Source organism: Haliotis rubra, unplaced genomic scaffold (genome assembly GCF_003918875.1).
Source record: "Haliotis rubra isolate DU_JTF1 unplaced genomic scaffold, ASM391887v1 Scf1130, whole genome shotgun sequence".
Classification (NCBI taxonomy): Eukaryota; Metazoa; Mollusca; class Gastropoda; order Lepetellida; family Haliotidae; genus Haliotis; species Haliotis rubra.
Genome location: NW_025765038.1, coordinates 128356 through 156313, shown reverse-complemented (window position 1 = coordinate 156313; position 27958 = coordinate 128356). Strand labels below are relative to the sequence as shown.

Here is a 27958-nt window from a genome sequence, read left to right as displayed (position 1 = left end):
ACTCCATGCTTGCACTGTATAAATACGCATTAGCTACAAATGCGCCTATATCCTTTCCATTACTCTGTAATGAGATCAAGTAAAGAGATCTGCGAAGCTGATTCAGGGACAATTTCGGCAATAATCAGTCTCCATTACAGCGCAGCTCCTTCTGACGCTCGCTCGACTTGCTCCGAAATGCAATAATTAAGACAACAAGTCTGATCGTTAGTCTCGTATTCTCATGGATATCGCGGCTTCCGTTGCTCTCACAAGCGCGTTTTCTAAAGCAAATTGAGTAAATTAGCCGACAGGGAAACAAACTTCTCATTCAAATGGCAAAATTGGGCTATACAGAGTCTTTTTGTTAGAAATCGAATTTGCACTTGCTCGGGCTAAATTTTGTTCTCGATTCCTGAGCTAGATTGATTTAAAAGGTTCATAATTTAGCCAATAAATTGGCTATGAATTAACGAATCAATCCAGTTTAAATCGAGAATGCCTTCAATAAACCGAAGCACAAAAGAATAACAATACTAATCTCTAGTTCTAGTCGGACATGATCGTTTAGACAATTAAATTATCATTTAAATTTGGAACTAGCATCAATTGGCCAAACCTGATTGGAAGCAGCTAACAGCTATTCTGTCGGCAGTGCGGACTGAGAGCGGCCATTCATGGCTTGTTAGTGTAACTGAGACGAGACGTGACGCGAGCACAATGGCAGACAACGGCATGATGACAAGAATAAAGAAAACTGATTTCAAGAAACTTTCATCTTTATTCACAAACCACATTGTGTGTCACGTGATATGACCACGTGTCGTAACAGAAGAAACTCATGTGTTTGGCTTTCTTTGTGAGGCACACATGCGATCTCCCCACGTGACTTCCGCTGTCGCCTGGCGTAGTAATTCCTTGTTCTTACAATATAAATAAACACATTTTAGGTAAACGAACATTTAAGGACCATGTTTAAACGTTGCCGTGTGGTAAGTGTTTGGTCTGTACATTGAAGCAGGCAGTGGAAGGCTCTGTAAATCTCAACAGAAAATAGTCGTGGTTTCATGGAAATTATTAATACTGAACATAACGTCAATATATTATACGTACTTTTCAATTACGCATAAATAGTGTGTGCATATAAATACAGCGTTCCTCTCGGATATATACATCGAGTCTCCCACTAACGTGTAAACACAATGATTCCGTCAGCAGCACCCTGTCCGTGCAGCCAAGTCTTTAGTCGACAGGAATATTACCTGTATAAACCGGACAGGTCCCTGGAGATTCGCTGCATGTAACTGACAAGTACCCCGGAATAAGTGTTGACCAGGATGTCCCTGGCAGCACACCAACTGTCTGTGGCCACTGGTACACCGCCTTGTACATAAGACTTCACGTGTACGTCCAGCTAAACGACTGATCGTCAGTTCGTGCAGAGGTTCCTCATGACGTTGGAACAACGTGAAGACACCAGGGCGAAGTTTGCTGCAGCTTCCAATGATCCGAGCGAAGAACATGAAACGTAACGTTGTAGTTCAGTAAACTCCTCTGTTGCCAGGGAAACTGTAAGTGTTTCAATGGATGGCTAATATTTTCTTCAGCACTTTAAGGTCAAGGTCAGTATCCCTGCACTTAAGGTCAAGGTTAATATCCCTGCACTGAAGGTCAAGGTCATTTTCCCTGCACTAAAGGTCATGGATCGACCTGTGTCTGTATCACAGCTACCCGTATTGGGAATGTGACAAGTCTTCTGGCTGCTTCCGGTTAGTGAGGTGGGGGTAGATGGCTCACGTGTTGCTGCAGTCCATGGATGAGCATGCGCGGGATTATAGGTCTGTTGACCGGAAGGGCTCCGACGCCATGTCTGTAGTAGAGGGCGTCCATATTGGAGAGAATGGTGGACGTGTGAGGGTAGGAGGACCAGTAGGGACTAGACTGGAGCATGCGCTGTACGGCGGCATAGTTGCCAGCTTCCGCCAGGAGTTCCAGGCCGACGGCTGTCTGTCGCTTCCACTTGGTTCTGGAATCAGATGACAGACAGTTTTAAACTCAGTACATGGCATACGTTAGATACATAGTGCAGGGTTCAACTAAACACACAGTATACATCACACCCAGGGGACAGTGTTAAACTCAACACACAGTATACATCACACCCAGGGGACAGTGTTAAACTGAACATACGACATACGTCACACACAGAACCGTGTTAAACTCAGTACATGGCATACGTCACACACAGAGGACCGTGTTAAACTCAGTACATGGCATACGTCACACACAGAGGACCGTGTTAAACTCAGTACATGGCATACGTCACACACAGTATACGTCACACACAGTTTACCTCACACACAGTATACCTCACACACAGAGGACCGTATTAAACTCAGCACACAGTTTACGCCACACACAAAGGACAGCGTTAAACTCAGTGCACAGCAAACATTACACAAAAAGGACAATGTTAAGTTCATTCCACGGCATATCTCAGTTACAAAGGACAAATAATTTCAGAAGATGCTATTTGTCAGACACTTGGTGCAGTGGTACCTATCTGTTAGACTAACGCTTAGTCTCTGAATATATACTATAGTAGTATTGATAGTAACAAATAAACCCATTTAAACTGAAAAGGAGCCAGAAATCAGATGGGAAATTCAGAACTGAGGCAATGTAGATGTTTCATTTAGGGCTTTAGCATTGCAGGTAGGGCTAGGCAGTAGGGGAAATAATGTGTTTCAGGGACTGTGAGAGAGACTACCTGTCTGTTTGTTAGATGGTTTACCCCGTACATTGCCGTCTCCACTTCATTGTCCGGGTGTAATAGCTACCTATTAGTCTGACTCTATGGATTATGTAAATGAGGGGACACTGACACACTATTTACACGTAATTTGTCAGTAGTGTGATGTACGCGCGGTGAGACGATACCTTAGCACCTATTTATATTCCAACTGTATATCCCCTGCTTTATTTATGTTTAATAGAAACAGTCAGCGGCGTCAGCTCCGGAAACTGCCGAAGACAAACGGTCCTTAACGAAGCCGCGACGTTTTAATGTTATGGTGATCAAGTATCGGTTTAAAGTATTCCTGGTTGTATGCAAGGCGGGTTCTGGTCATTGAGGCCGTGGTGGCGCCTGTGTTGACAGCGCCGGGAGCGAGAGAATTGAGCTCAAGACCCCAGCGGCCTCGTAATGCAGAAGCTGGCCCGTCAGATCACCAGAGTCTGCTGCGGGGCGGCAGGGCGAGAAATATCTCTTAAGGCAAGCAAACAATGTGCTAAACAACGCTACGGATGATAGAACAGCTATCACTTTCCCATTTCTCCTCATTACTTTTAATGAAGCTGATCCCTATCCCTGGTTTAGTATCGCGATCTCAGGACGACATACAAATAGCGTGACTTTCCCCTTCATTTAACGTCGCTCCCTCGTCACTGGGCGAGCGAGATGTGGCCAAATTCGCTTGTCGATGCGTGAAGATGTCATGAATTTGTTCGGGCGGCGACAAGGACGTCACAAACTGCATCTAAACACTTCACGGCAACTGTAATATGGGACTGGAGGGACGGTCTCCTCTCTCCCTGTTAGCATCATAGACATGCGGCACGGAACACACCACTTACCCACACACACCTCAACAATGGCCGACAAATACAATCTAGCGAAAAATTGAAAACTTAAACAAAAGAGACGCGATCGATGCTGCTACTTTAACAGAAAATTAATAAGTGATTGGAAACTAAACACTCACTTTTGCTGTATTGGGACAATGGCTGAGTCTGTTTTGTTGGCAACAATAGCACGTGAAGTCATTGTACTTAGTTTACAGCGAACGAATTGGAAGACTGGAAATGTGATTGGTGGCTAACGATCAGGCCTGTGTAATGTACAGACGCATTATTCTGTTCATTAGAATGTTTTTTAATTCCACTGAGAATCTAATGACGAACACTAATTTTGTCCAACAGACTTGCACATCGTCATCGTCGTCGTCTGGTTATGGTCATAGTAGTAGTAGTGGTGGTGGTAGTAATTGCAGTAGATGTAGTGGTGGTAGTAGTAGTTGCAGTAGATGTATTGGTGGTGGTGGTAGTAGTAGTTGCAGTAGATGTAGTGATGGTGGTAGTAGTAGTAGTTGCAGTAGATGTAGTGATGGTGGTGGTAGTAGTAGTTGCAGTAGATGTAGTGGTGGTGGTGGTAGTAGTAGTTGCAGTAGATGTAGTGATGGTGGTGGTAGTAGTAGTTGCAGTAGATGTAGTGATGGTGGTGGTGGTAGTAGTTGCAGTAGATGTAGTGGTGGTGGTGGTAGTAGTAGTTGCAGTAGATGTAGTGATGGTAGTAGTAGTTGCAGTAGATGTAGTGATGGTAGTAGTAGTTGCAGTAGATGTAGTGGTGGTGGTGGTAGTAGTAGTTGCAGTAGATGTAGTGGTGGTGGTGGTAGTAGTAGTTGTAGTAGATGTAGTGGTGGTGGTGGTAGTAGTAGTTGCAGTAGATGTAGTGGTGGTAGTAGTAGTTGCAGTAGATGTAGTGGTGGTAGTAGTAGTTGCAGTAGATGTAGTGGTGGTGGTGGTGGTAGTAGTTGCAGTAGATGTAGTGGTGGTGGTAGTAGTAGTTTCAGTAGTTGTAGTAGTAGTGGTAGTCGTGGTGGTGGTAGTAGTAGTTGCAGTAGATGTAGTGGTGGTAGTAGTAGTTGCAGTAGATGTAGTGGTGGTAGTAGTAGTTGCAGTAGATGTAGTGGTGGTGGTGGTGGTAGTAGTTGCAGTAGATGTAGTGGTGGTGGTAGTAGTAGTTTCAGTAGTTGTAGTAGTAGTGGTAGTCGTGGTGGTGGTAGTAGTAGTTGTAGTAGTCGCTATACATGTGCTGTTATGAATAAGATAGTCATCGTCGTTGCTGCTGTTGCCACATTGTGTAGACTACCACGCCACTCGACCAATATCATCTATGGTGGTGTTTGTGTTACCCCTGTTTGTTGACATTGCTAGTTAAAGTTGTAAACAAGTCGCCAGTCTAGCAGTAATCCCAGTGTCGCTTCTTTATCTAACAGTTGTACGTCATGAGTATTCTTACTATTATATTGCTGCTGTTTTATCATTATTTACTGATCTACATAAATGGTTGAAGCAAAGATGGTTCGGGTGATCCTGGCACCGTCATGCTGGTTATCATCAGTTCAAGACCCATGTCCACTTTTCACCCAGCCCAGACAGCGAGAGGGTTTTCTCCCAGGTAGCGCTGTCCAACCAAAACCCTTTCAGAGAATGTGTGGACACCCTTAACACTGCAGCCTTCTGTATTACCAACATGTCAGAATCAGGCGCGTAGCAAGCCAATTTTTTCGTGTAAGCCCGATAGGTTGCAAAGCTTATATTTAGATCGTATTGAGGGCTTGCCCAACCTTTTTAGCAGCAATCATGTGTAAGAACGGACATTTTTTCATAATGGTAGCTTCGCCCCTGAGAGGGCTGTGACAGTAAACTCGAATACCACACACACACACACACACACACACACACACACACACACACACATGTAAACGTGACATGTAGTAGTCTGAGTATTGTCAGTCCCACCACTGTCACAAGGAACCGATCACTCCATGTTCAAACCAATTTCATTAGTTTTATAAAAGAGAACAAGGTCAGTTAGCTTAGATCCGTCTGAGACAGCATTACGGCACTATAGCAGAGAATCTCCATGACGCCCTCCACCTATTCGGGGTCGTACCATGGATGGACCTCTGGGTCCGAGTATGCCGTATTTGTGTCAAAACTGGGCATCCACTGACAATGTGTAGGACAGGGTAATTAAATTCCATAATTACAATTTTTGATGAATAACAACTTCCTTTATTTCGTTTGGGCGCGTTTCGATACAGAGTTGGTATTCATAAAAAAATATCATGATTGTACTTCCCAACTGCGAAAATGCCCCTTTAATAAGTAAATAAATTCATTGCGTCATCATCTTTGTTGTTATTATTAGTATCATTGTTATTGCTGCTTCTGCGCCTTGTTCTGCAGAGGATAGCCCGAGTGACAAGCTGCTCGTGTACTCAACGTTCGTGCCGTGACAAGATGCATTTCACCTTTGACCTCTTGTTTTATATCCTGGAGGCAAACGTCTGTCACTCCAGGGTTTTAACACGCTCTCTCTACCCGCCCCACCCTCAAGCAGTCCATCCTTGTACTTCATTGCTGCCTGTGTTCTCATACATGTTAAAGCAGGTTGAGAAATAGTGAGGTGCCACCCCTCCCCTAGTTCCACCCCTACCCCACCCCGACATGTCTTGTATCTGTTTATATTGCCCCATATGTCGGGCCAGGTTGTGGGGCGCTGATCACTACACGCATCAAGGGAGACAACCCATCAGTGGTCGGTGGAGCGTGGAGCAGGGGCCGGGATCGCGCATCTCAAGTCGACAAGGAGAGATGTTATCACCAGTGCATGGAATAATTAAATGCTATTACATTATCGTTAAATACTAGTCGTTAATTTTGCCAATCCCCGACCAGTGAGTGTTGGCTGTGCCGACAAACTGACTAATTTGCCCAGCAGGGGTAGAAGGGGTATGAATAAATAGTGGACGTGAAGGGCTCGTGGAAACAACAGAGGAATCGCATAGCGTTTAGAAACACGGAGAGATTCTTACAATTAGAATTGTCTGAAATGCTTAAAAGTAAATTTCCTTCTTTAACAGTTGATGTGAGGTCGTTAGAAGCAAGTGCCCGCATGTGCTGCTGGGCTTATCATCTGGCTCGACGTTTGGCCACCGAGCTCCTCCGTCACACTGGTGGTGGTGGGAGGCGAGGGGAGAGGGGAGAGGCTTGAGGCTGCGAAGATGGTATCAGTAGGGGTGTGGGATGTGGGGGCTGCGGTGTGGGGTGATCTCCTATACACATACTGAACTGAGCCCACGTACACACTAACAGCCTACTGCACTCACTCTACATACACACCAACAGCCTAGTACACTCAGTCTACATACACACACCAGGCTACTGCACTCAATCCACGTACCCACCAACAGCTTACTACACTGAATCCACGTCCCCACCAACAGCCTACTGCACTCAATCCACATACACACCAACAGCTTACTACACTGAATCCTCGTACCCACCAACAGCCTACTGCACTCAATCCACGTACACACCAACAGCCTACTGCACTCAATCCACGTACCCACCAAAAGCCTACTGCACTCAATCCATGGACCCACACCAGCCTACTGCACTCAATCCACGTACCCACCAACAGCCTACTGCACTCAATCCATGGACCCACACCAGCCTACTGCACTCAATCCATGTACCCACCAACAGCCTACTGCACTCAATCCACATACACACCAACAGCCTACTGCACTCAATCCACATACACACCAACAGCTTACTACACTCAATCCACGTACCCACCAACAGCCTACTGCACTCAATCCACATACACACCAACAGCTTACTACACTCAATCCACGTACCCACCAACAGCCTACTGCGCTCAATCCACGTACACACCAACAGCCTACTGCGCTCAATCTACGTACACACCAACAGCCTACTGCGCTCAATCTACGTACACACCAACAGCCTACTGCGCTCAATCTACGTACACACCAACAGCCTACTACACCAACAGCCTACTGCGCTCAATCTACGTACACACCAACAGCCTACTGCGCTCAATCTACGTACACGCCTCGGCAACCAATGTTACACTCATTAATGTAACTCACATTATTTATATTATAGGGTATCAGCGGGTAGACGGGTATCATGGAGTATAGTCCACTCGAACTGATTCACCCGGGCTGTGGGGTGTCGGGGCTGTCGCCGCTGCAGCTTGAGGGGAGGGGGGAAAGCGACAGGGGAGACAGGGAGGTTGGGGGACGGTTAAGTGTGAAGCTACTTGAGTCCGTCAAGGGGATATATATATATTAGAGTACAACTGAGAGCTGTATAGGTGTTTAACACCGTGTGTATCTCCGAGGGTACCACACATGACGCTATCTTTGCTAAACGAGACCGCCTATTTAAACAGAATGTTTTCCCTCGGTCTTTATGTAGCATCAAAGATGGTGCATCTGTGGAATAACATTAAGCCTGCTCTCTTCGCTGGCTCGACACGGCTGCAATGGGGACACTTTTCTCCCCTACAAATAGTAAGCTAAGTCAATATTGGAGGTAACATAACGTCTAAACCGTGATTAAACCTCCCGATTGTCTGAAGGAGACTTCAGTAACTGTCTCGCCACAGGCAACACATGGCTCTCACTGTTCCTGGCCGGGGAACACCTAGACCGATCTTAAGATGATGAAAATATTTATCCACATGCCCCTGCATATATTGCTGCCAGCACTCCAGCTTAGGGGAACACCTGGTCCACAGTCACGTGATTAACTCGCCACGTCTCTGTACAGCATCGTCATCATAATTATCATAATCATCATAATAATCATTTCCATCATTAGGTCGCCCGGGTGAGAAGAGCGCGGAGAGTGGTTGGCTGATTTCTCACGACGCTCGTGTCGCATGTTGGATCATGTATTTAACATGCTCTCCACAGTGTGGTCATCATTGTTATGATCATTATGATTATACTTGTTAAAGTGGTAATACAGGAATTATTTGAATAGTATATTGGGTGTTCTAGCATGCCCTTCACAATGTTGTCATAAATATTTTCAGATTAGGATTCAGTTATAAGCGAAAACGGCAGTTCGAACGACACATGCACGGTCAGGCTGGTTAGGCTAATTATTATTATTGTATTATTATTATTTGAATAATATTATCATTTGAGTGAGTGAGTCGAGTTTTACGCCGCCTTCAGCAATATTCCAGCAATATCACGGCGGGGGACACCAGAAATGGGCATTTTATAATTTGAATAGTATGCTAGGTGTATACGGGTTTATTATGTGAACAGGGGGCGGTGGGGTAGCCTAGTGGTTAAAGCGTTTGCTCGTCAAGCCGAAGGCCCGGGTTCGATTCCCCACATGGGTACAATTTGTGAAGCCCATTTCTGGTGTCCCCCGCCGTGATATTGCTGAAATATTGCTAAAAACGGCGTAAAACCATACTCAGTCAGTCAGTCAGTATTATGTGAACAACGGTTTGCATTGCTCCCAATTTTCTACCGTCAGTGGAAAATATTCGTGGTGGTGCGTATCCGCCAACATGCACATGCCTCACCTCACACAGAGTGAGGTTGTGATAAGTTGTAGCTACGGTATGTATCAACGTCACAGGTATGGGATCCACTGTCTCGCCCACCGGGGAAATGGGGGCCTATAAGCTGAGATATGTCTCGTCTATACTGTCACAGTGAGAGTGTTCTGAGCTGAGATATGTCTCGTCCACAGTCACAGTGAGAGTGTTCTGAGCTGAGATATGTCTCGTCCACAGTCACAGTGAGAGAAGTGTTCTAAGCTGAGATATGTCTCGTCTACAGGGGAGAGTGTTCTGAGCTGGGGTCTCTCTTACAGTCAAGCTGAGCTGAGATATGTCTCGTCCACAGTCACAGTGAGAGTGTTCTAAGCTGAGATATGTCTCGTCCCACAGTCACATGAGAGTGCCTCTAAGCTGAGATATGTCTCGTCCACAGTCACAGTGAGAGTGTTCTAAGCTGAGATATGTCTCGTCCACAGTCAAAGTGAGAGTGTTTTAAGCTGAGATATGTCTCGTCCACAGTCACAATGAGAGTGTTCTAAGCTGAGATATGTCTCGCCCACCGGGGAAATGGGGGCCTATAAGATGAGATATGTCTCGTCCACAGTCACAGTGAGAGTGTTCTAAGCTGATATATGTGTCTGTCACGGGGGGAATGGGGGCCTTTAAGCTGAGATATGTCTCTCCCACATGTCCAGTCACAGTGAGAGAACTCTGAACTTTGTCTCACCTTCTGTTCTGGTACCACGTCTTCACCTGGGTGTCCGTGAGGTTGAGTTTGGCCGCCAGTTCCATCCTGTCCTGGACACTGAGGTATTTCTGTCTCTCAAAGCTTTTCTCCAGACAGCTCAGCTGGTGGTCAGTGAAAGCCGTGCGGGCCTTGCGGGGCTTCTTGGACTTGGAGGGGCAGTTAGGGTTGTCGTGGGCGTGGTCGTGGCACCCCGAAGCGTCCGTCTCGTGCAATGCTGGAACAGACATGTTACTCAGTCAGTGGAAAACTAAACATGGAACACAAATATTTTGTATCATATAACTTCAAAAACATCTGATCTGGTTTTACAAATGTTGAGATGCAGTACTTTTAAACTTTCTGTCGAATACTGAAGTCCAATGTATATATTATGTGACTTCTTTGAGTGGCATTATAGAAGTTGGGAAGTACAATATAGAACAAACTTTATGGATAACAACTTCTTTTTATTCGTGAGTGCGACGTTTCGACACAGATTCTTGTACCGTTGTCAAGCATAATGGAACATGAAGAAGGGGGAAGTATATATATACTGGATGTAACAATGTAACAAAGAAAACAACATAATTAACATAATTGGCCAGGCAGAAAGCTGATGAAGCCAGAGAGTAAACAAAGGACAGGCATGGAAGCCTGTATCGAAACGTCACACTCACGAATAAAAAGAAGTTGTTATCCATAAATTTGTTCTATGTTGTAATTATGTGTACGAATATATTTATTTTATATCAATAAATATATATATGCCTGTATATATTTATGTATGCATGTAAGAACCCCTGATCCTATCTATTGTTAAAATGTCCTGGGCATTTATTTATTGTGTATTTATACGTATGTGGGTGGGTTTTATTAAGAAATAAGTCCAGCGAATCCATAGGAGGCAGTCTGTTTTAACACCCGCTCATCATAGAGTCGGAATGGTTATACCTGATGCTAATTCCTTGTTAAGGAACTTTATAAATTTATCTGACATTAGAACGTCTCTGGGCGGCATGGTTATTGTTGTGCGTTAACGTCCTGATGTTTCGTGGTGTGGGGAAGGGAGGTTTGTTGAAACAGACAAATAATGTTATAACACACATGTCATTTATGGCAAGATACTGAAAGACATGAGCGGCCTGTGTGGCCAGGTAAAAACTCAATAAGTAAAACTGAAAACAAAATCACTTCATTCCATATATTACAGTTCAAATAAAGCTTTAACAAATCAAACAGTGTCTTCCCGATCGTAGAATAAATTGATCAGAATTTTTTTTAAATAGTGGTCGCCGACCAGCGTAATATATTGAAGCAGGATGGACGGATCCAGTGAATATTTATCTCACAACAGAGCAGGTGTTTATCAAGTTAGGATGTTAGATACAAATACAGTGTTTAGATGTCAGCAGCTTCATCACCAGTCAATAGTTTCAATTTACAGCCACGATGTTTGTATAAATATACATTACTCATTTAAGGTTTGACCCACACGCCCTACCCTACACGCCCTGCCCTCAAGCTGGTTCACATGAACACAGTAACACGCTCCATCAAGACAATGGTAACTCGTTGATACTAACACACCGCCAACTTGATGTGTAGTGAGGGGTGGGGGGTGGGGGGTAGTCTGTCGTACAGACCCTGAAGCAAATATATCCAAGAAAGCCCACGCAAGTCTAGAAAATGTGGCAAGTCTAGATTTCCTCAGCTTCTGAAAATGAAGAAAGTATCAGGGCTCCTTTTCATTATATTTTATTTTTTTAACTATGAACTTTTTTCAGTAAAATATGTTCATTTCAGAGACTAGTTGTTAGTCTATGAGGGGGGTGGAGACCGGCGAGTCTGGGAGTTTGTATTGCGATAAGATAGTCTTTCTTCTACAGCTGCAAAAACAATTACGTTTTCTAATTAAAACTGTGACCCGATTTTTTAAAATAAATACCTCTTGCAACTATGTACATTATAACAGTTAATTTCTTTTCTTCAACTGTCTGCAGCCTAAGTATTTTTTCAAACATTTTCTGGAACAATTTTGTTCCATAAAAATCACTAATTTATTGCGATATATGTCGTAACTGGTTCGGTTTAACAAATTATTATTCCAGTACTAAAGTTTTAAGTCTGGGTGGCACAAGAAATCGTAGACTATATTGCTGAAGTATGGTGTATAAAAGTCATTTCATCTTGCTTGTGTACACCTCTCCACTGCGGGGAAATGTCGCTAAGCTCGGATGTTTGAAGGCTTTGCTAAACATGGGATTGTAGATTGTAGCACTTTCCAGTTGTCTGTAAATTCCTATTTATGTAAACAAGACCAATATAATTCCAAATATTCTGTAGAAACTAATACTAGTATTCGTTTCATGTTTAGAAAAGGATCCATAAAATAAATTCAAGCAGATGCTAAAATATTTGTTAAGACAATACTTCTGGACATATATTTGACGAAAACTGTTCTTTTAATCATTTTCGAAAACAAATTATTTCTTCCAAATATCCGCGAGAAGAAAGATTTCTCAGTTACTTCTTGTACTAGTACTATGTAATACTGACGTCCTTACACGACCGTCCCTGCTGCTGTAGGCATGTGTGGAATGATGGTTTATAGGGGTGGGTATTGCAGGGAATTTTCATATTGCGATATATTGCATGAAGTATTTTTAAACAAAAAAGTACTTATAATCGAGTTAATGCTTGATTTATAGAGCAAAAACACAACCAAATTACCATGCTTGATTCAGCTTTAATAACAACTTTTATTCATGATAAAATAAAAATGTGAATAATATTTGACACAAATGAAAAAAGGAAATTCCCGAAGATTTCCAAGTGTTACGAAGTTTTCCGATTGCAAGTCAAAATACCGGTTTTCGATCAGCGTATCGCAATACGTATCGTTTTCATGTCTGAACCGGTAAATACCGGTAAACCGGTTATATTGCGCAGCCCTATTGGTTTACAGACTAAGAAGGGGGCGTATAGGGGAACCTGATAAAACATCTATGTTCTGAGACGAGTTACTGTTAAACAGACTTTCAACCCACTTGCCTCAGTCAACCACCTTGGCTTACACAAAGTGCTCGTGTTACAAATATACGGTCACCTGGTGATGGAAGTGGTGATACTGAACAGTAACCTGCATGCTCGTGGTGTGGATGTCGAAGGACGAACTATTTTCATGACTTCAAGATTGATCCTTGAGAGGATGCACCCAAATGATAATGTCCCACCACATCACTGACGACACCACTGGCCATATGCCTACAGGGGAGGTAGGGGTGACGACAATGCGAGGTACGCATCCACCCGGATGTATTGAAGGGGACCCGTGAAGATCCGGGTTAGAACTGGTCTTCAGCAACCCATGCTTGTCGTAAGAGGCGACTAACGGGATCGGGTGGTCAGGCTCGCTGACTTGGTTGACACATGTCATCGGTTCCCATTTGCGTAGATCGATGCTCATGCTGTTGATCACTGGATTGTCTGGTCCAGACTCGATTATTTACAGACCGCCGCCATCTAGCTGGAATATTGCTGATTGTGGCGTAAAACTAAACTCACTATTGAAGGTCGTGTATCCTGTCAACGTCGTTGTACTCGGGATAAACATCGCCCATAACAGCACCTGACCCTGTATCTGCTTACTGCCTTCTACTGCCGTGTTGCGTTAATGGTAATATTTGCAATTGTACCAGGAGCTCTGAAGGAAATTAAATCCATATCAACTGTGTCTGTTTATAGTCTCATTAGTTTAACGGCCTCTAATTGGTGTGGTCGTAACGATAAACAGATTCACCAGTCACACCTGAACACGACACCTGTCCAGTAATTAACACACCTGTCAGAGAGCTAGTCCAGGTAAAGGGATCCCTCTGCCGTCATCGAGGCACACAACGCAGCGCAATGAGGGAAGCGGGGAGACCTCTTACACCACAAAGAGATTCACGGATTATCGGGTTTAGGCGATTAGCTGCACACCGTGTGGCGAGTCGATCTGGGGCGACTTCTTTCAACTGTTCTCGTACTTCTACTCAACTTATCTGATTTCATCGTTGTAGATGGCTGGGATAGCGAGTCAAAGGCGGGAGGGTAGTTAAAGACAGCATTTAACGCGCTGACAAAACGTTTTACACAGATCCGATTACATGTTTAGGAGGTAATAGACATTTAAATTTGGAAAGATAACAGGTTTCGAGTTCTATCCTATTTTCATGCACGTTAGCGGCCGGTGGAGAGTGGAGAGTTTGGAGCCGCGCTGTCTTGTCCTCAAGATAACGCTTAACAAAACTCATTGTGCAGGCTGTAGTCGACTATATCTGCCCGCATCTCTCGTGTTGCCAGCAATTAGAAGACTTGAGAACAAAGCCCTCACATACTGTCTACACCCACAGCCCGCCAATATTTCAACACGGACAATAAGGAAGACTTAGTAGAAATTGTTGACATTTCTGAGGAAAGTGAGTCAACGCAAGTGATACGGCATGTCATGGTCAAAACCTTATCACGCGTATCACTAGTATTACTGCCCACAATCAGCAAGAATTAGCAATACCTATGAGGACCACGCGACGTCAGGTTTCCAACATCCTTATTGAGTTTGGCCACGCCCGATACAGCACCCACAAACACCGGAATGGGATACGTATTCCGTCATTGTGGGGACTGAACAAGTACGTTATTGTTGCAGCCCACAGGGTGCATCCTTCCACGTGTAAATGTAACTGCTTATCAATAGATTTATGAAAAATATGAAAACATTGTAAGCTAAAATGGACAAAGGATTTCGATATTTCGACAAATTAGTACCAATCTAATTTCAAGTTATCACTATGTGGACAAACTGGTACCAATATCATCACTTGCTTCTATGTGTGGACATACTAGGACCAATATATGTGTGGACAAAGTTGTACCGACATCATCACTTGCATCTGTATGTGGACAAAGTTGTACAAATATCATCACTTGTATCTATGTGTGGACAAAGTTGTACAAATATCATCACCTGTATCTATGTGTGGACAAAGTTGTACCAATATCATCACTTGTATCTATGTGTGAACAAAGTTGTACCAATATCATCACTTGTATCTATATGTGGACAAGTTGTACCCATATCATCACTTGTATCTATATGTAGACAAAGTTGTACAAATATCATCACTTGTATCTATATGTGGACAAAGTTGTACCAATATCATCACTTGTATCTATGTGTGGATAAACTGGTACCAATATCATCACTTGCTTCTGTGTGTGGACAAAGTTGTACCAATATCATCCCTTGTATCTATATGTAGACAAAGTTGTACCAATATCATCACTTGTATCTATATGTGGACAAAGTTGTACCAATATCATCACTTGTATCTATGTGTGGATAAACTGGTACCAATATCATCACTTGTATCTATATGTAGACAAAGTTGTACCAATATCATCACTTGTATCTATATGTGGACATACTAGTACCGATATCATCAATTGTATCTATGTGTCGACAAAGTTGTACCAATACCATTCAAGTTATGAGGATATATACGTTATACAAGAGGTTTAATGGCATGTTTTTAATCAAAGTCATTTGAAACGTTCTGATTTCTCATGGAACCAAAGTCTTACAGGGTATAACCAATATCATCACTTGTTATTTTTGTGGACAAAGTTGTACAAACATCATCACTTGTATCTACATGTGGACAAAGTTGTACAAATATCATCACTTGTATCTATGTGTGGACAAAGTTGTACAAACATCATCACTTGTATCTACATGTGGACAAAGTTGTACAAATATCATCACTTGTATCTACATGTAGACAAAGTTGTACAAATATCATCACTTGTATCTATATGTAGACAAAGTTGTACAAATATCATCACCTGTATCTATGTGTCGACAAAGTTGTACCAATATCATCACTTGTATCTATATGTGGACATACTAGTACCAATATCATCACTTGTATCTATATGTAGACAAAGTTGTACAAATATCATCACCTGTATCTATGTGTCGACAAAGTTGTACCAATACCATTTCAAGTTATGAGGATATATACGTTATACAAGAGTTTAATGGCATGTTTTTAATCAAAGTAATTTGAAAAGTTCTGATTTCTGATTGAACCAGAGTCTTACAGGGTATAACCATGTGCCTCGAGCGTGCCATCCATTCACCTGACTAGGGCTAGGTTACTCCATAAAATTGTAGCTAACGAATTATTTCGATAAGATCCGATAAGACCAATAATAAACACCTTGATGGGTGTTGTCCACGGCGTGGGTAGGGAGGCGGTTGTAGGGAGGGCGTGGGTAGGGAGGCGGCTGTAGGGAGGGCGTGGGTAGGGAGGGTCCGGCGTCTCCCTCATGTAGGGTCTGGCAATATTCAGTCTTTCTAAAATCTGCCATAAAATATGTGACGAGATCTAATGTTACAGGTGGAACGTTGTGAAGCCCGTGCAGGGCGTCATAGCGGAATGTGGACGGGTCACGTGTGTCGTGCAGGGGGGCACTTCGTGTTAGAAAGTCCTTCACCAGACACAATCAGCACTGGTTACCAACACAGTCATCAGTCACACTGACCGAGGACAGATGGTGCTGATAAGCCCTGTAAACCCGCCCCTGCTCCCCTTCCCCACCCACATCGTGAACGGTATTTCTAGAGCTTAAACCCTGAACCCCATCCCGCCCACCCCACTTCTTCCCTTCATCCACAGAGATCCAACAACCGGGTCGCCAGGACACCCATCCCCTAAACCCCACCCATCCCACCCCCCACCCCCACCGGGTCGCCAGGACACCATTAAGGACACCATCCCACCCCACCCCCACCGGGTCGCCAGCACACCATTAAACCCATCCCACGCCACCCCCACTGGGGTCGCCAGGACACCATTAAACCCATCCCACCCACCCCCACCGGGTCGCCAGGACACTATTAAACCCATCCCACCCCACCCCGACCGGGTCGCCAGGACACCATTAAACCCCCACCCCACCCCCACCGGGTCGCCAGGACACCATTAAACCCATCCCACCCCACCCCCACCGGGTCGCCAGGACACCATTAAACCCATCCCACCCCACCCCACCCCGGGTCCCCAGGACACCATTAAACCCATCCCACCCCACCCCCCAACGGGTCCCCAGTACACCATTTAACTCATCATGTTGCTCCGAACCTTACAACTGTTCCCTTTCCTGCTAAGTCCCACACTACCCCACCCCCTCCTATATAGCTGTACCCACGGTCACGGCTCTAACCCTGTCGAGTGTAGGTTTGTACGATATAAAGCTGACGTTAACCAGAAAAAACCCAAAACAAGGGAATCCATGACGGCCGCGGGTAGCTGGTCCACCCTGGGTGCGAGGGGACCCTCACGGGTACGTATCGGGTTCCGGGGGCTCAGTCACACCGGCGCGATGTGGGGTAGTGTGATATGTGCCGGTTCTGCACGCGATAGATCAGTTAGCATTGGCTTTCCTCAACAACTGCTCGGCGATTTGTCAACTTACAGGGTCGTTTGACTTGAATATCGCCAATCATTTCCTCGAGTTGGCAACTTAGGATCTGTCGACAAATGGATAGGAAATAGTATGTTGGCATGCGGGGGCATAGACACAACCTCTAAGTTTGGTGGGGGAGGGACGTGCTTGCTTCAGTTCTGGAGGGAGAGAAAATTTCTCTGTAAAATAGACGGTTCATATTTTGTTGTAGAACCTCTTTTTATTTATTTATTTATTTATTTATTTATTTATTTATTTATTTATTTATTTATTTATTTATTTATTTATTTATTTATTTATTTATTTATTTATTTATTTTATACTTAATACAAACATTTTGAGATTACGGTTGGCACATATGTATTTTATCGCACCCTCCATCTTTTATTATTGAAAATAATTATATAAAATAACAGGGTCTCTCACAGGGGGTAGGTTCGCTTTGAAAGATTCATTAATTGACAGATAAACCATGCCAAGGTATGAGGCAGTCAAGTAGAAAAAGAGTTGCACACCCGCAGATTCAAACTACCAGTGCATTGCTGATCAAAGCAGGATTCTACGGGAATTCTTTAATAATTAATTTTAACCGGTATACAAATATTGCTGCGTGAAACTAGCCGTTGTTTTGCAGTGGTGTGGCAGTACTTGGAGATCACGAAAATAGTGTATTTCCCTGACGGAAACCACGGTCTGGCTTCGGCACAATGACAAGCACATTAAACATAGATGGCGTGGATGCGGGTGGATGGAGAGTTTTATCTAAGGTTTAAGGAGTGCAAATAATTTATACGTTCATCATCGGAAACTGGTATTACGTCTAATGTATGTTAAAACTGTTCTTTGTTAACTGCGCGGCGCTACCGATTTCTCTGTGTGAAAAGTGGCTTGTAGAACACAGATGCATACTACACCGTTATATCACGCGCTCCGCTGAGAATATGGATGAATACTCACACAAGCCATATCCACTTAATGCTTAAATAATACACAACTTGTATCAACCGGCATTAAACCGACATGGAAGACAACGACATTCATACGATGGTTGGACGCTAATAACAGAAATGAATCGAAACTTTACAGCAGTTTACAATTCTGATTTTTAAAAGACTCATCTATTGTACTTGTATGGATTGCAGAGTACAATTACAACACCAAACACTGCTACAATCATCTGCAGAAAAAACTGGTTCAAACAATCGGGTGACGCCCGGGGGATACGCTTATTTGTTGCCTGCTTGTTTACAGAAAATATTAAAACTATATTTCTGTTATACGTTCAAAATTACCTCCCAACGTTGAACTTCAGATGCGGAATAATTTAGCTTAAAACGCATACGTAAATTAATTCTCTTTCTCAGTATTTTGTGTGTTTATTACATCTTTATTTTTTATTATTTTAATTTTCGTTTGAACATATATTTCCGCGCATCAAATGGAAGGAACAAATGCCGAAACCTACGAGCCTCTGTTCCCGACACACCCGTGCCGTCTCACCCAACATTGTTACACAAAGCGGAAAGATCGTAGGTAATTTGTACAATACTACTAGATACAATTATACAATACTACTCAATACAATTGTACGATACTACACAATACACAATAATGTGAATAGTATCCAAACGTCAGTCAAGGTTTACGATGATTTATTTATAAAAGAGATTGTTGAACCGGAATAATTGTGAATAACACATGAAAGGTATCTCAGAATCTTGTCGAAAATAAATATTTGTGAAATTAATTCAGATTGGAAGATTGCTTGTATTTCTATGTTGGTCGTTTTCTATGAATAATGGCACGAATGGTTATCATTGAAACAACATTTATCAGATTTTTGTTCGTGTTTTATATAACAAGGAATTTAAGGTGTCATAATAATATTTTTTTAAAAAGGAATGAAAGCAGAAAGCAATTACGAACAATATTTTTGCATGCAGTCTTTGTACCCTATTCTACACACTGCGTTGACAATTTCTTTGTTCACAAAATAGATCTGGTTTTAATTTATTATTCAAAGAAAACAATACTAAGAGACTGAAGCGCATTGTAATTGCAGGAAGACAGGTTGACCAGCCTTGAACATACAAGCACACATTCAAAGCTGATCAACAATTAATAATTTAGGATTTAAAAAGCCGATCAATATCTAAAGTTGAGAAGTTGGAGGAACATAAATACATGACCCATTGCTTCTTGGCCACACATTGTTTATTGGTTGTTAACGGTGTTCCCCTTCACCCAGTACACCAAGGAGCAGTAGCCCTGAATAAACAATAAACAAGTTGGTTCCTGTAAAAGTGACATGTATTCATACCATAAAGTAGAAGTATTAAATTATTTTTCCGATGTGTTAAGTTTTTTTTGTAGACGATATTATGTGGTTACGGATTTGTTTTCTTCTTTTTAAGGACTTTCACGCACGAACATGCTCCCTCTAGTATGTACGTCTCCTTTGCATGGTGAAATAATTCGGTGGTGACGGCACAGTAATATGGATGAGTCCACGACAACACGACGCGTGGTATTCCTGGTTCGACTGATGTCGGGTGTGTGACAGTGTGACTGAAACCATTCCGTGTTTGGCCTCCAAGGAAAGTGGATTGCGAGGTGTCAAGGAGTGGGGCACCTCATTAAAACATGTGTCCTGTAGAATTGATATAATTTTGTTTTGTTTGTTTCTTGGGGTCATCAGAGTTACTACTGCTGATAATCCTGGTTCATGGTATGGGCTATCCCGTAGTTGGGATCTATACGTGTATAACTATCAGCCTATGCTATACTCGTGCATAACTGTCACACTATACTGCGAGTGTATAACTGTTGGTATATACTTACAATCACTTAGTTTGTCGTCGTTGTCATCATCCTCCGGTTGTCTGACGAAGTAGTCTGGGTGCGGTAGTTCTGGTGCTGGGTCGGTCCGATGTCGGTACAGATGGGGAGCTACTGATGGGAACACTGTGTCTGACCTCGGGGGGCCTTTGTCTGACAAAATGTCTGATATAAGAAACGAGGGTTTGATGTTGGGTGGCGAATATTTTACACCACCCCTCGGTGACTCTCTGTCCTCAGAGTTATCTGCCCCTGTTGTTGTTGAAGGACTTTCACATTTGTCATCACCTACCACGTCGCCCTCGCTGTCGCTGTGGTTGAAGGCGACACTTGACTTAGAGTCGGACATGGTTGAGGTACAGTTACAAACTCCAGTAGATGTACAATGTCACGGTTAAAGAGAAGGAGGCAGATGGCCAATACTTCAGTTCAAAGAACACACAACAAATTGTTTTTCCTCAAGAAATACAGAAATCTCTCACTTCGAAACTCCAGCGTTGTGTGAAAATCTTACGGAAGGTTCCAGGTGGCGGTCATCGGTCTGTGACTGGGTTGTAAAACGACTTCATTCCAGCCAGAAACACTAGTTTTGATAATCAGATTTAATCAGCTATCAGCCAACCACTGCCGTTCAGTTTATCCTGTCTTGTGCTTGTTCTGCTGCGATAATGAGGCAGCGGCTGATACGAGTCCTATTGGGCGGCGCTCTCGCTACTTACTGGGCGCAAATTGTCACAGTCCGTGGTAATCAATACTCTTCAGCACCGATCACTGCAATTTCGATTTGTTTGCAAATTATCTCGACTATGCGCGTCGAGCGGTGGGACATCTATCATGCTTTAGCGTGTTATTCGCCCCGACCTGCCCATGTGTGTCAATAACAACTGTATTGACACGCATTGAGCCAATCACTCAACACGGGGTGTGGCTACTGAGGGCGTGGGCGGGACTAGTGTGTATTGACAAACGCGTGGAGCGAGGCGGGGACACGTCGACTGTCGTTTTGTGGAAGGAGGAGGGAAGTCGACGTAATCTGAACATTATTCTCCGCGACTGATCTGCCAACAACACGACAGGTCGGAAACACCAGCACATTAGCGCACGTCCAGCATGTTGGTCTGGCCAAGTAAATGACTCAAGTAGGAAACAATGGCGAATGTTTGGAGACGCCAATAGAAGAAGCATGTTTTTTGGTGCCAGGATCTCATAGGCCCTCTCAGACCACACGGAGGACTACGCACGGATACTCGCATACGCACAACCTCACGAACTCGCATACCCGCGCACACGCGCACTTCACCAATGACATCTAAAGCTGCAGGTTTTACCGATATTTAAGCACGAGTGTCGTAAACATAGTATGACATGGGCACGAATATAATATTCTGTTTATTACCGAAGTCGTCAAATTGAGGAAAATAAACCCAAATCTACTTTCAAACATAGGCTGGCTACGCGCCGTCGCCGCATGTAGAACGCAACGTCACAGAAGAAACGTGACGTAATAGCATTGTTCATGACGTCACGTCACCATGACAAAGTGATATTTTGCCCTAGGGCATCGTATGAAAAACATGAACCCCGATATTTTCGCCCTTGTAGGTAATAAATACATCTACATTCACCACGAACACAATATCTATCGTCTCTACCAGTAAACACATCTACATTCATCACGAACACAATATATATCGTCTCTAATTGTAAACACATCTACATTCACCACGAACACAATATCTATCGTCTCTACCAGTAAACACATCTACATTCATCATCAACACAATATCTATTGTCTCTACCTGGAAACACAGCTACATTCACCACGAACACAATATCTATCGTCTCTATCAGTAAACACAACTATATTCACCATTAACACAATATCTATCGTATCTACCAGTAAACACATCTACATTCATCACGAACACAATATCTATTGTCTCTACCTGTAAACACATCCACATTCACCATCAACACAATATCTATCGCCTCTGCCTGTAGACATATCTACATTCATCCACCAACACAATATCTATCGTCTCTACCTGTAAACATATCTACATTCATCACGAACACAATATCTATCGTCTCTACCTGTAAACACATCTACATTCATCACGAACACAATATATATATAGTCTCTACCAGTAAACACATCTACATTAACCACGAACACAATATCTATTGTCTCTACCAGTAAACACAACTATATTCACCATTAACACAATGTCTATCGTCTCTACCAGTAAACATATCTACATTCACCACAAACACAATATCTATCGTCTCTACCAGTAAACATATCTACATTCACCACAAACACAATATCTATCGTCTCTAAATGTAAACACAGCTACATTAATCACGAACACAATATATATCGTCTCTACCAGTAAACACATCTACATTCATCACAAACACAATATCTATCGTCTCTACCTGTAAACAAAGCTTCATTAATCACGAACACAATATCTATTGTCTCTACCAGTAAACATATCTACATTCACCACAAACACAATATCTATCGTCTCTACCTGTAAACAAAGCTTCATTAATCACGAACACAATATCTATTGTCTCTACCAGTAAACACAACTATATTCACCATTAACACAATGTCTATCGTCTCTACCAGTAAACATATCTACATTCACCACAAACACAATATCTATCGTCTCTAAATGTAAACACAGCTACATTAATCACGAACACAATATATATCGTCTCTACCAGTCTCTACCTTCAAAAACACAATATCTATTGTCTACATAAACACAATATATTCACCATTAACACATTATCTATCGTCTCTACCAGTAAACATATCTAAACCACATATATCATCTCTACCAGTAAACACATCTACATTAACACGAACACAATATCTATCGTCTCTACCAGTAAACACAACTATATTCACCATTAACACAATGTCTATCGTCTCTACCAGTAAACACATCTACATTCATCACGAACACAATATCTATTGTCTCTACCAGTAAACACAACTATATTCACCATTAACACAATGTCTATCGTCTCTACCAGTAAACATATCTACATTCACCACGAACACAATATATATCGTCTCTACCTGTAAACACATCTACATTAATCACGAACACAATATCTATTGTCTCTACCAGTAAACACAACTATATTCACCATTAACACAATGTCTATCGTCTCTACCAGTAAACATATCTACATTCACCACGAACACAATATATATCGTCTCTACCTGTAAACACAGCTACATTCATCACGAACACAATATATATCGTCTCTACCAGTAAACACATCTACATTCATCACGAACACAATATCTATCGTCTCTACCAGTAAACACAACTATATTCACCATTAACACATTATCTATCGTCTCTACCAGTAAGCACATCTACATTCACCACGAACACAATATATATCGTCTCTACCAGTAAACACATCTACATTAATCACGAACACAATATCTATTGTCTCTACCAGTAAACACAACTATATTCACCATTAACACAATGTCTATCGTCTCTACCAGTAAACACATCTACATTCATCACGAACACAATATCTATCGTCTCTGCCAGTATGCACGTCTAAGTAGCTATGTATTACAAATATATGGGAACTGCTCATCAAAGCCTGGTTGCACACAGATGCACTTCTTCCCGTGTAACTGTCAACGTGAAAGCTGTGTTCCATCTCGACTATCACCATCACTTGACCTCTTTGTTAACAGCTCCTAAATAACACAAAGTGTTGAAAAACAACATTTGGATCATGGCATAAGGCAGTGATTAATAAATAATTTGCCATAATCAAAACACATACAAATTGCCAACGTTCCAGTGTTGCGACTGTCGGCGGATCAATATAGGCGTCCCCAGCGTGTGCTGCAGTGTGTGAAATATTTATGACATCTTGCTGACTGTCTGCATGGCCGCCAGTGTGGTATACAGTCTTTAATGTGCTCAAGAAAACAATGGGGAACTTTTTAATTGATATCGAAACAATTAAACAAGTGGGGATTGTTGTGTACGGCAGAATGAAACTCGAGTTCCTATCGCGGCTGTGGTGATCCGGAGACATTCAATCAATTCACTTAGATAGTAACATATGTTATATTTGGGATTACACTTTCTTAGTAAAGTACAGATTCTAGTACTTTTGGGTTGAGTCCCATCCGGGATTCGAACCCACACCCTCAGAGTCAGGCACCTAACTGATTAGGTGCCTGACTCTGAGGATCCTACAGATCCGCCCACCACCACACACAGATCCTGCAAGTTCTTCTATCCTTCCTGTAACTTCTGTCATCCTGCAACTTTTCTCCTCCCTCCCCAGCCCTTCACCTTCTGCCTGCAGTTCCTGTTCTGCCATACCTACTGATACTCCAAACAATTCACTTCGATCCGTGTGCTCCCTCACCCCACTGATACCCCTGGATCGTCACTGATATTATTTGTATGAAAAATGTTGAAATCTACATTTTATCAGAATAAACGCAAACTTAAACAGAGATGATCTTATCTCTCATTCTATAACTTATTACACTTACATGCAGAAATTCTGCTAAAACTGTTAATGCTTAGGGTACTATTCCAGGGTGAAAAGCGACTCACTTAACATCAAACGTTCGGCCGACGTCGGGTCCACGACACCAAACACAGGTAAAACAAATACGTCCATCTCCCACAAGACACAAACACACTTTCACACCAGAAGCCGATTTACCACCATACACAGATCCACCTCCAACCACACAGACCCTCCTCCCAAAACGGATCCACCTCCCATCCCCCGCCTCTCACCACATACATATCCACCTCTAATCCCACAGATCCACCTACTACCACACATACATCCACCTCTCATCCCACAGATCCATCTCTCATCCTACAGATCCACCTACCATCACACATAGATTTACCTCTCATCCTACAGATCCATCTCTCATCCTACAGATCCACCTACCATCACACATAGATCTACCGCTCATCCTACAGATCCACCTCTCATCCTACAGATCCACCTCTCATCCTACAGATCCACCTACCATCACACACATATCCACGTCTCATCCTGCAGATCCACCTGCCACCACACATACATCCACCTCTCATCCCACAGATCAACCTACCACCACACATGCATCCACCTCTCATCCCACAGATCCACCTACCACCACACATAGATCCACCTCTCATCCCACAGATCCACCTACCACCACACATACATCCACCTCTCATCCCGCAGATCCACCTACCAGCACACATGCATCCACCTCTCATCCCACAGATCCACCTACCACCACACATACATCCACCTCTCATCCTACAGATCCACCTACCACCACACATACATCCACCTCTCATCCCACAGATCCACCTACCACCACACATACATCCACCTCTCATCCTACAGATCCACCTACCACCACACATAGATCCACCTCTCATCCTACAGATCCACCTCTCATCATACAGATCAATCTCTCATCCTACAGATCCACCTACCACCACACACATATCCACCTCTCATCCTACAGATCCACCTCTCATCCTACAGATCCATCTCTCATCCTACAGATCCACCTCTCATCATACAGATCCACCTACCACCACACATACATCAACCTCTCATCCCACAGATCCACCTACCACCACACATACATCCACCTCTCATCCCACAGATCCACCTCTCATCCTACAGATCCACCTCTCATCCTACAGATCCATCTCTCATCCTACAGATCCACCTCTCATCATACAGATCCACGTCTCATCCTACATATCCACGTCTCATCCAACAGATCCACCTACCATCACACACAGATCCACCTCTCATCCTACAGATCTACCTACCATCACACACATATCCACCTCTCATCCTACAGATCCACGTCTCATCCCAACAGATCCACCTACCATCACACACATATCCACCTCTCATCCTACAGATCCACCTACCACCACACACAGATCCACCTCTCATCCTACAGATCCACCTCCACCACCACACAGATCCACCTCTCATCCTACAGATCCACCTCTCATCCAACAGATCCACCTACCATCACACACTATCTATCTCCGACCACACAGATCAACTTCCCACCACTAGCTATCACACACATTCACCTACCACCAGACATATACAGTTCCCGTCACACACATCCACCTCCGACCAGACACATCTACCTCCCACCGCACACATTCACATACTGTCACTAAGATTTCATGCCCTATTAAACAGACTCACTTCCCACTACAGAGAACCACCTCCCATCACAGAGAACCACCTCCCATCACAGAGAACCACCTCCTATCACAAAGAATCACAGAGAACCACCTCCCACCACAGAGAACCACCTCCCATCCCAGAGAACCACCTCCCATCCCAGAGAACCACCTCCCATCACAGAGAACCACCTCCCACCACAGAGAACCACCTCCCATCACAGAGAACCACCTCCCATCACAGAGAACCACCTCCCATCACAGAGAACCACCTCCCATCACAGAGAACCACCTCCTATCACAAAGAATCACAGAGAACCACCTCCCACCACAGAGAACCACCTCCCATCCCAGAGAACCACCTCCTATCACAGAGAATCACAGAGAACCACCTCCAACCTCAGAGAACCACCTCCCACCACAGAGAACCACCTCCTATCACAGAGAATCACCTCACCTCCTATCACAGAGAATCACAGAGAACCACCTCCTATCACAGAGAATCACAGAGAACCACCTCCTATCACAGAGAATCACAAGAGAACCACCTCCCATCACAGAGAATCACAGAGAACCACCTCCCATCACAGAGAACCACCTCACACATGACAGATCCAACTATTATCAAACAGATCCACCTCCCACCACAGAGATCCACCTCCCACCACAGAGATCCACCTCACACCACAGAGAACCACCTCACACATTACAGATCCAGCTATTATCAAACAGATCCACCTCTCATCACATACATACTGAGGCATACATATTACGCACGAGTCAATCGGCAGCAGTTCCGTCAGTTTCACCGATGAAGGAGAATGTTATTCTGACGACTTTTGGTTTGTGTTGAGGAGAAATCTGATTGGAGACAATGAGACGTGGTACCCAGTAGCGCAGCCCAGATCAACGATGGGACTCTTCCACACCAGTTAGATGCGCTTTCTTTGTACAAAATAATTGCATTTTCATTGAGCCCTGTGCTTACGTTAGGAGTTGCTCGTTGTGGAGAGTGATTGTGAACCGTTACGGGCCAATCTGCTGCATGGCCTCAGGCTCTGGGCTCTGCTGCTCAGGCCATTCTTTCCTCTTGCTAAATCCAAATTTCATACAGTGAGCAGCCCTTTCGATGAGGTTAATCTTTTATTGAAATGTCAATCAAGGGCAATGAGATGTGTTGTGAGGACACAGGCAAGAGCTTAGTATCAATACCAAGAGCTTTTCATGGGCGGATTGCATTGACTGACTGTATCTTTGTGTCACAAGTTAACATGATCACCCTGATACCTCAGAGTGGGAGGCCTCAACTACTGTCACGTGGTCTGGGTGAGGGTGGCGGGAGGAAGATACAGATGGTGGTGTTAGGGTGAGGGTGGAGATGGAGGGATGAAGGTGAAGCTAGGGGTATGAGTGAAGGTGGCGGGGTGAGAGTGGCGTTGATAAAGGAATGGGCGGGGGCCCGTGGTTGAAGGTATA

The 27958-nt window shown here is 43.5% G+C and overlaps 2 protein-coding genes across 2 annotated transcripts; one reads left to right on the top strand and one right to left on the bottom strand.

Moving 5' to 3' along the window:
* Positions 1-740: 740 nt before the first annotated feature.
* On the bottom strand, positions 741-21044 carry LOC124291716 (barH-like 1 homeobox protein). The gene is made up of 3 exons (XM_046728786.1): positions 20244-21044; positions 9891-10125; positions 741-2005 (listed from the first exon to the last, which is right to left on the bottom strand). Exons 1-3 carry the CDS (start codon positions 20587-20589, stop codon positions 1750-1752), a joined length of 837 nt encoding a protein of 278 aa, XP_046584742.1. The 5' UTR covers positions 20590-21044; the 3' UTR covers positions 741-1749.
* On the top strand, positions 20909-27091 carry LOC124291748 (putative protein FAM47C). The gene is made up of 2 exons (XM_046728824.1): positions 20909-20984; positions 26499-27091. The coding sequence occupies exons 1-2, from the start codon at positions 20909-20911 to the stop codon at positions 27089-27091; spliced, it is 669 nt and encodes a 222-aa protein (XP_046584780.1).
* Positions 27092-27958: the final 867 nt, after the last annotated feature.

Excerpts from the sequence above, each read along its gene's own strand:
- LOC124291716 (XM_046728786.1), bottom strand. The coding sequence starts at position 20,589 with ATGTCCGACTCTAAGTCAAGTGTCGCCTTCAACCACAGCGACAGCGAG. Across the intron at positions 10,126-20,243 it reads CGACGACAAACTAAGTGATT|CATTGCACGAGACGGACGCT; the intron begins GTAAGTATATAC and ends TGTCTGTTCCAG. Across the intron at positions 2,006-9,890 it reads ACGTGGTACCAGAACAGAAG|AACCAAGTGGAAGCGACAGA; the intron begins GTGAGACAAAGT and ends ATCTGATTCCAG.
- LOC124291748 (XM_046728824.1), top strand. The coding sequence starts at position 20,909 with ATGAGGCAGCGGCTGATACGAGTCCTATTGGGCGGCGCTCTCGCTACT. Across the intron at positions 20,985-26,498 it reads GCAAATTGTCACAGTCCGTG|ACTCACTTCCCACTACAGAG; the intron begins GTAATCAATACT and ends CCTATTAAACAG.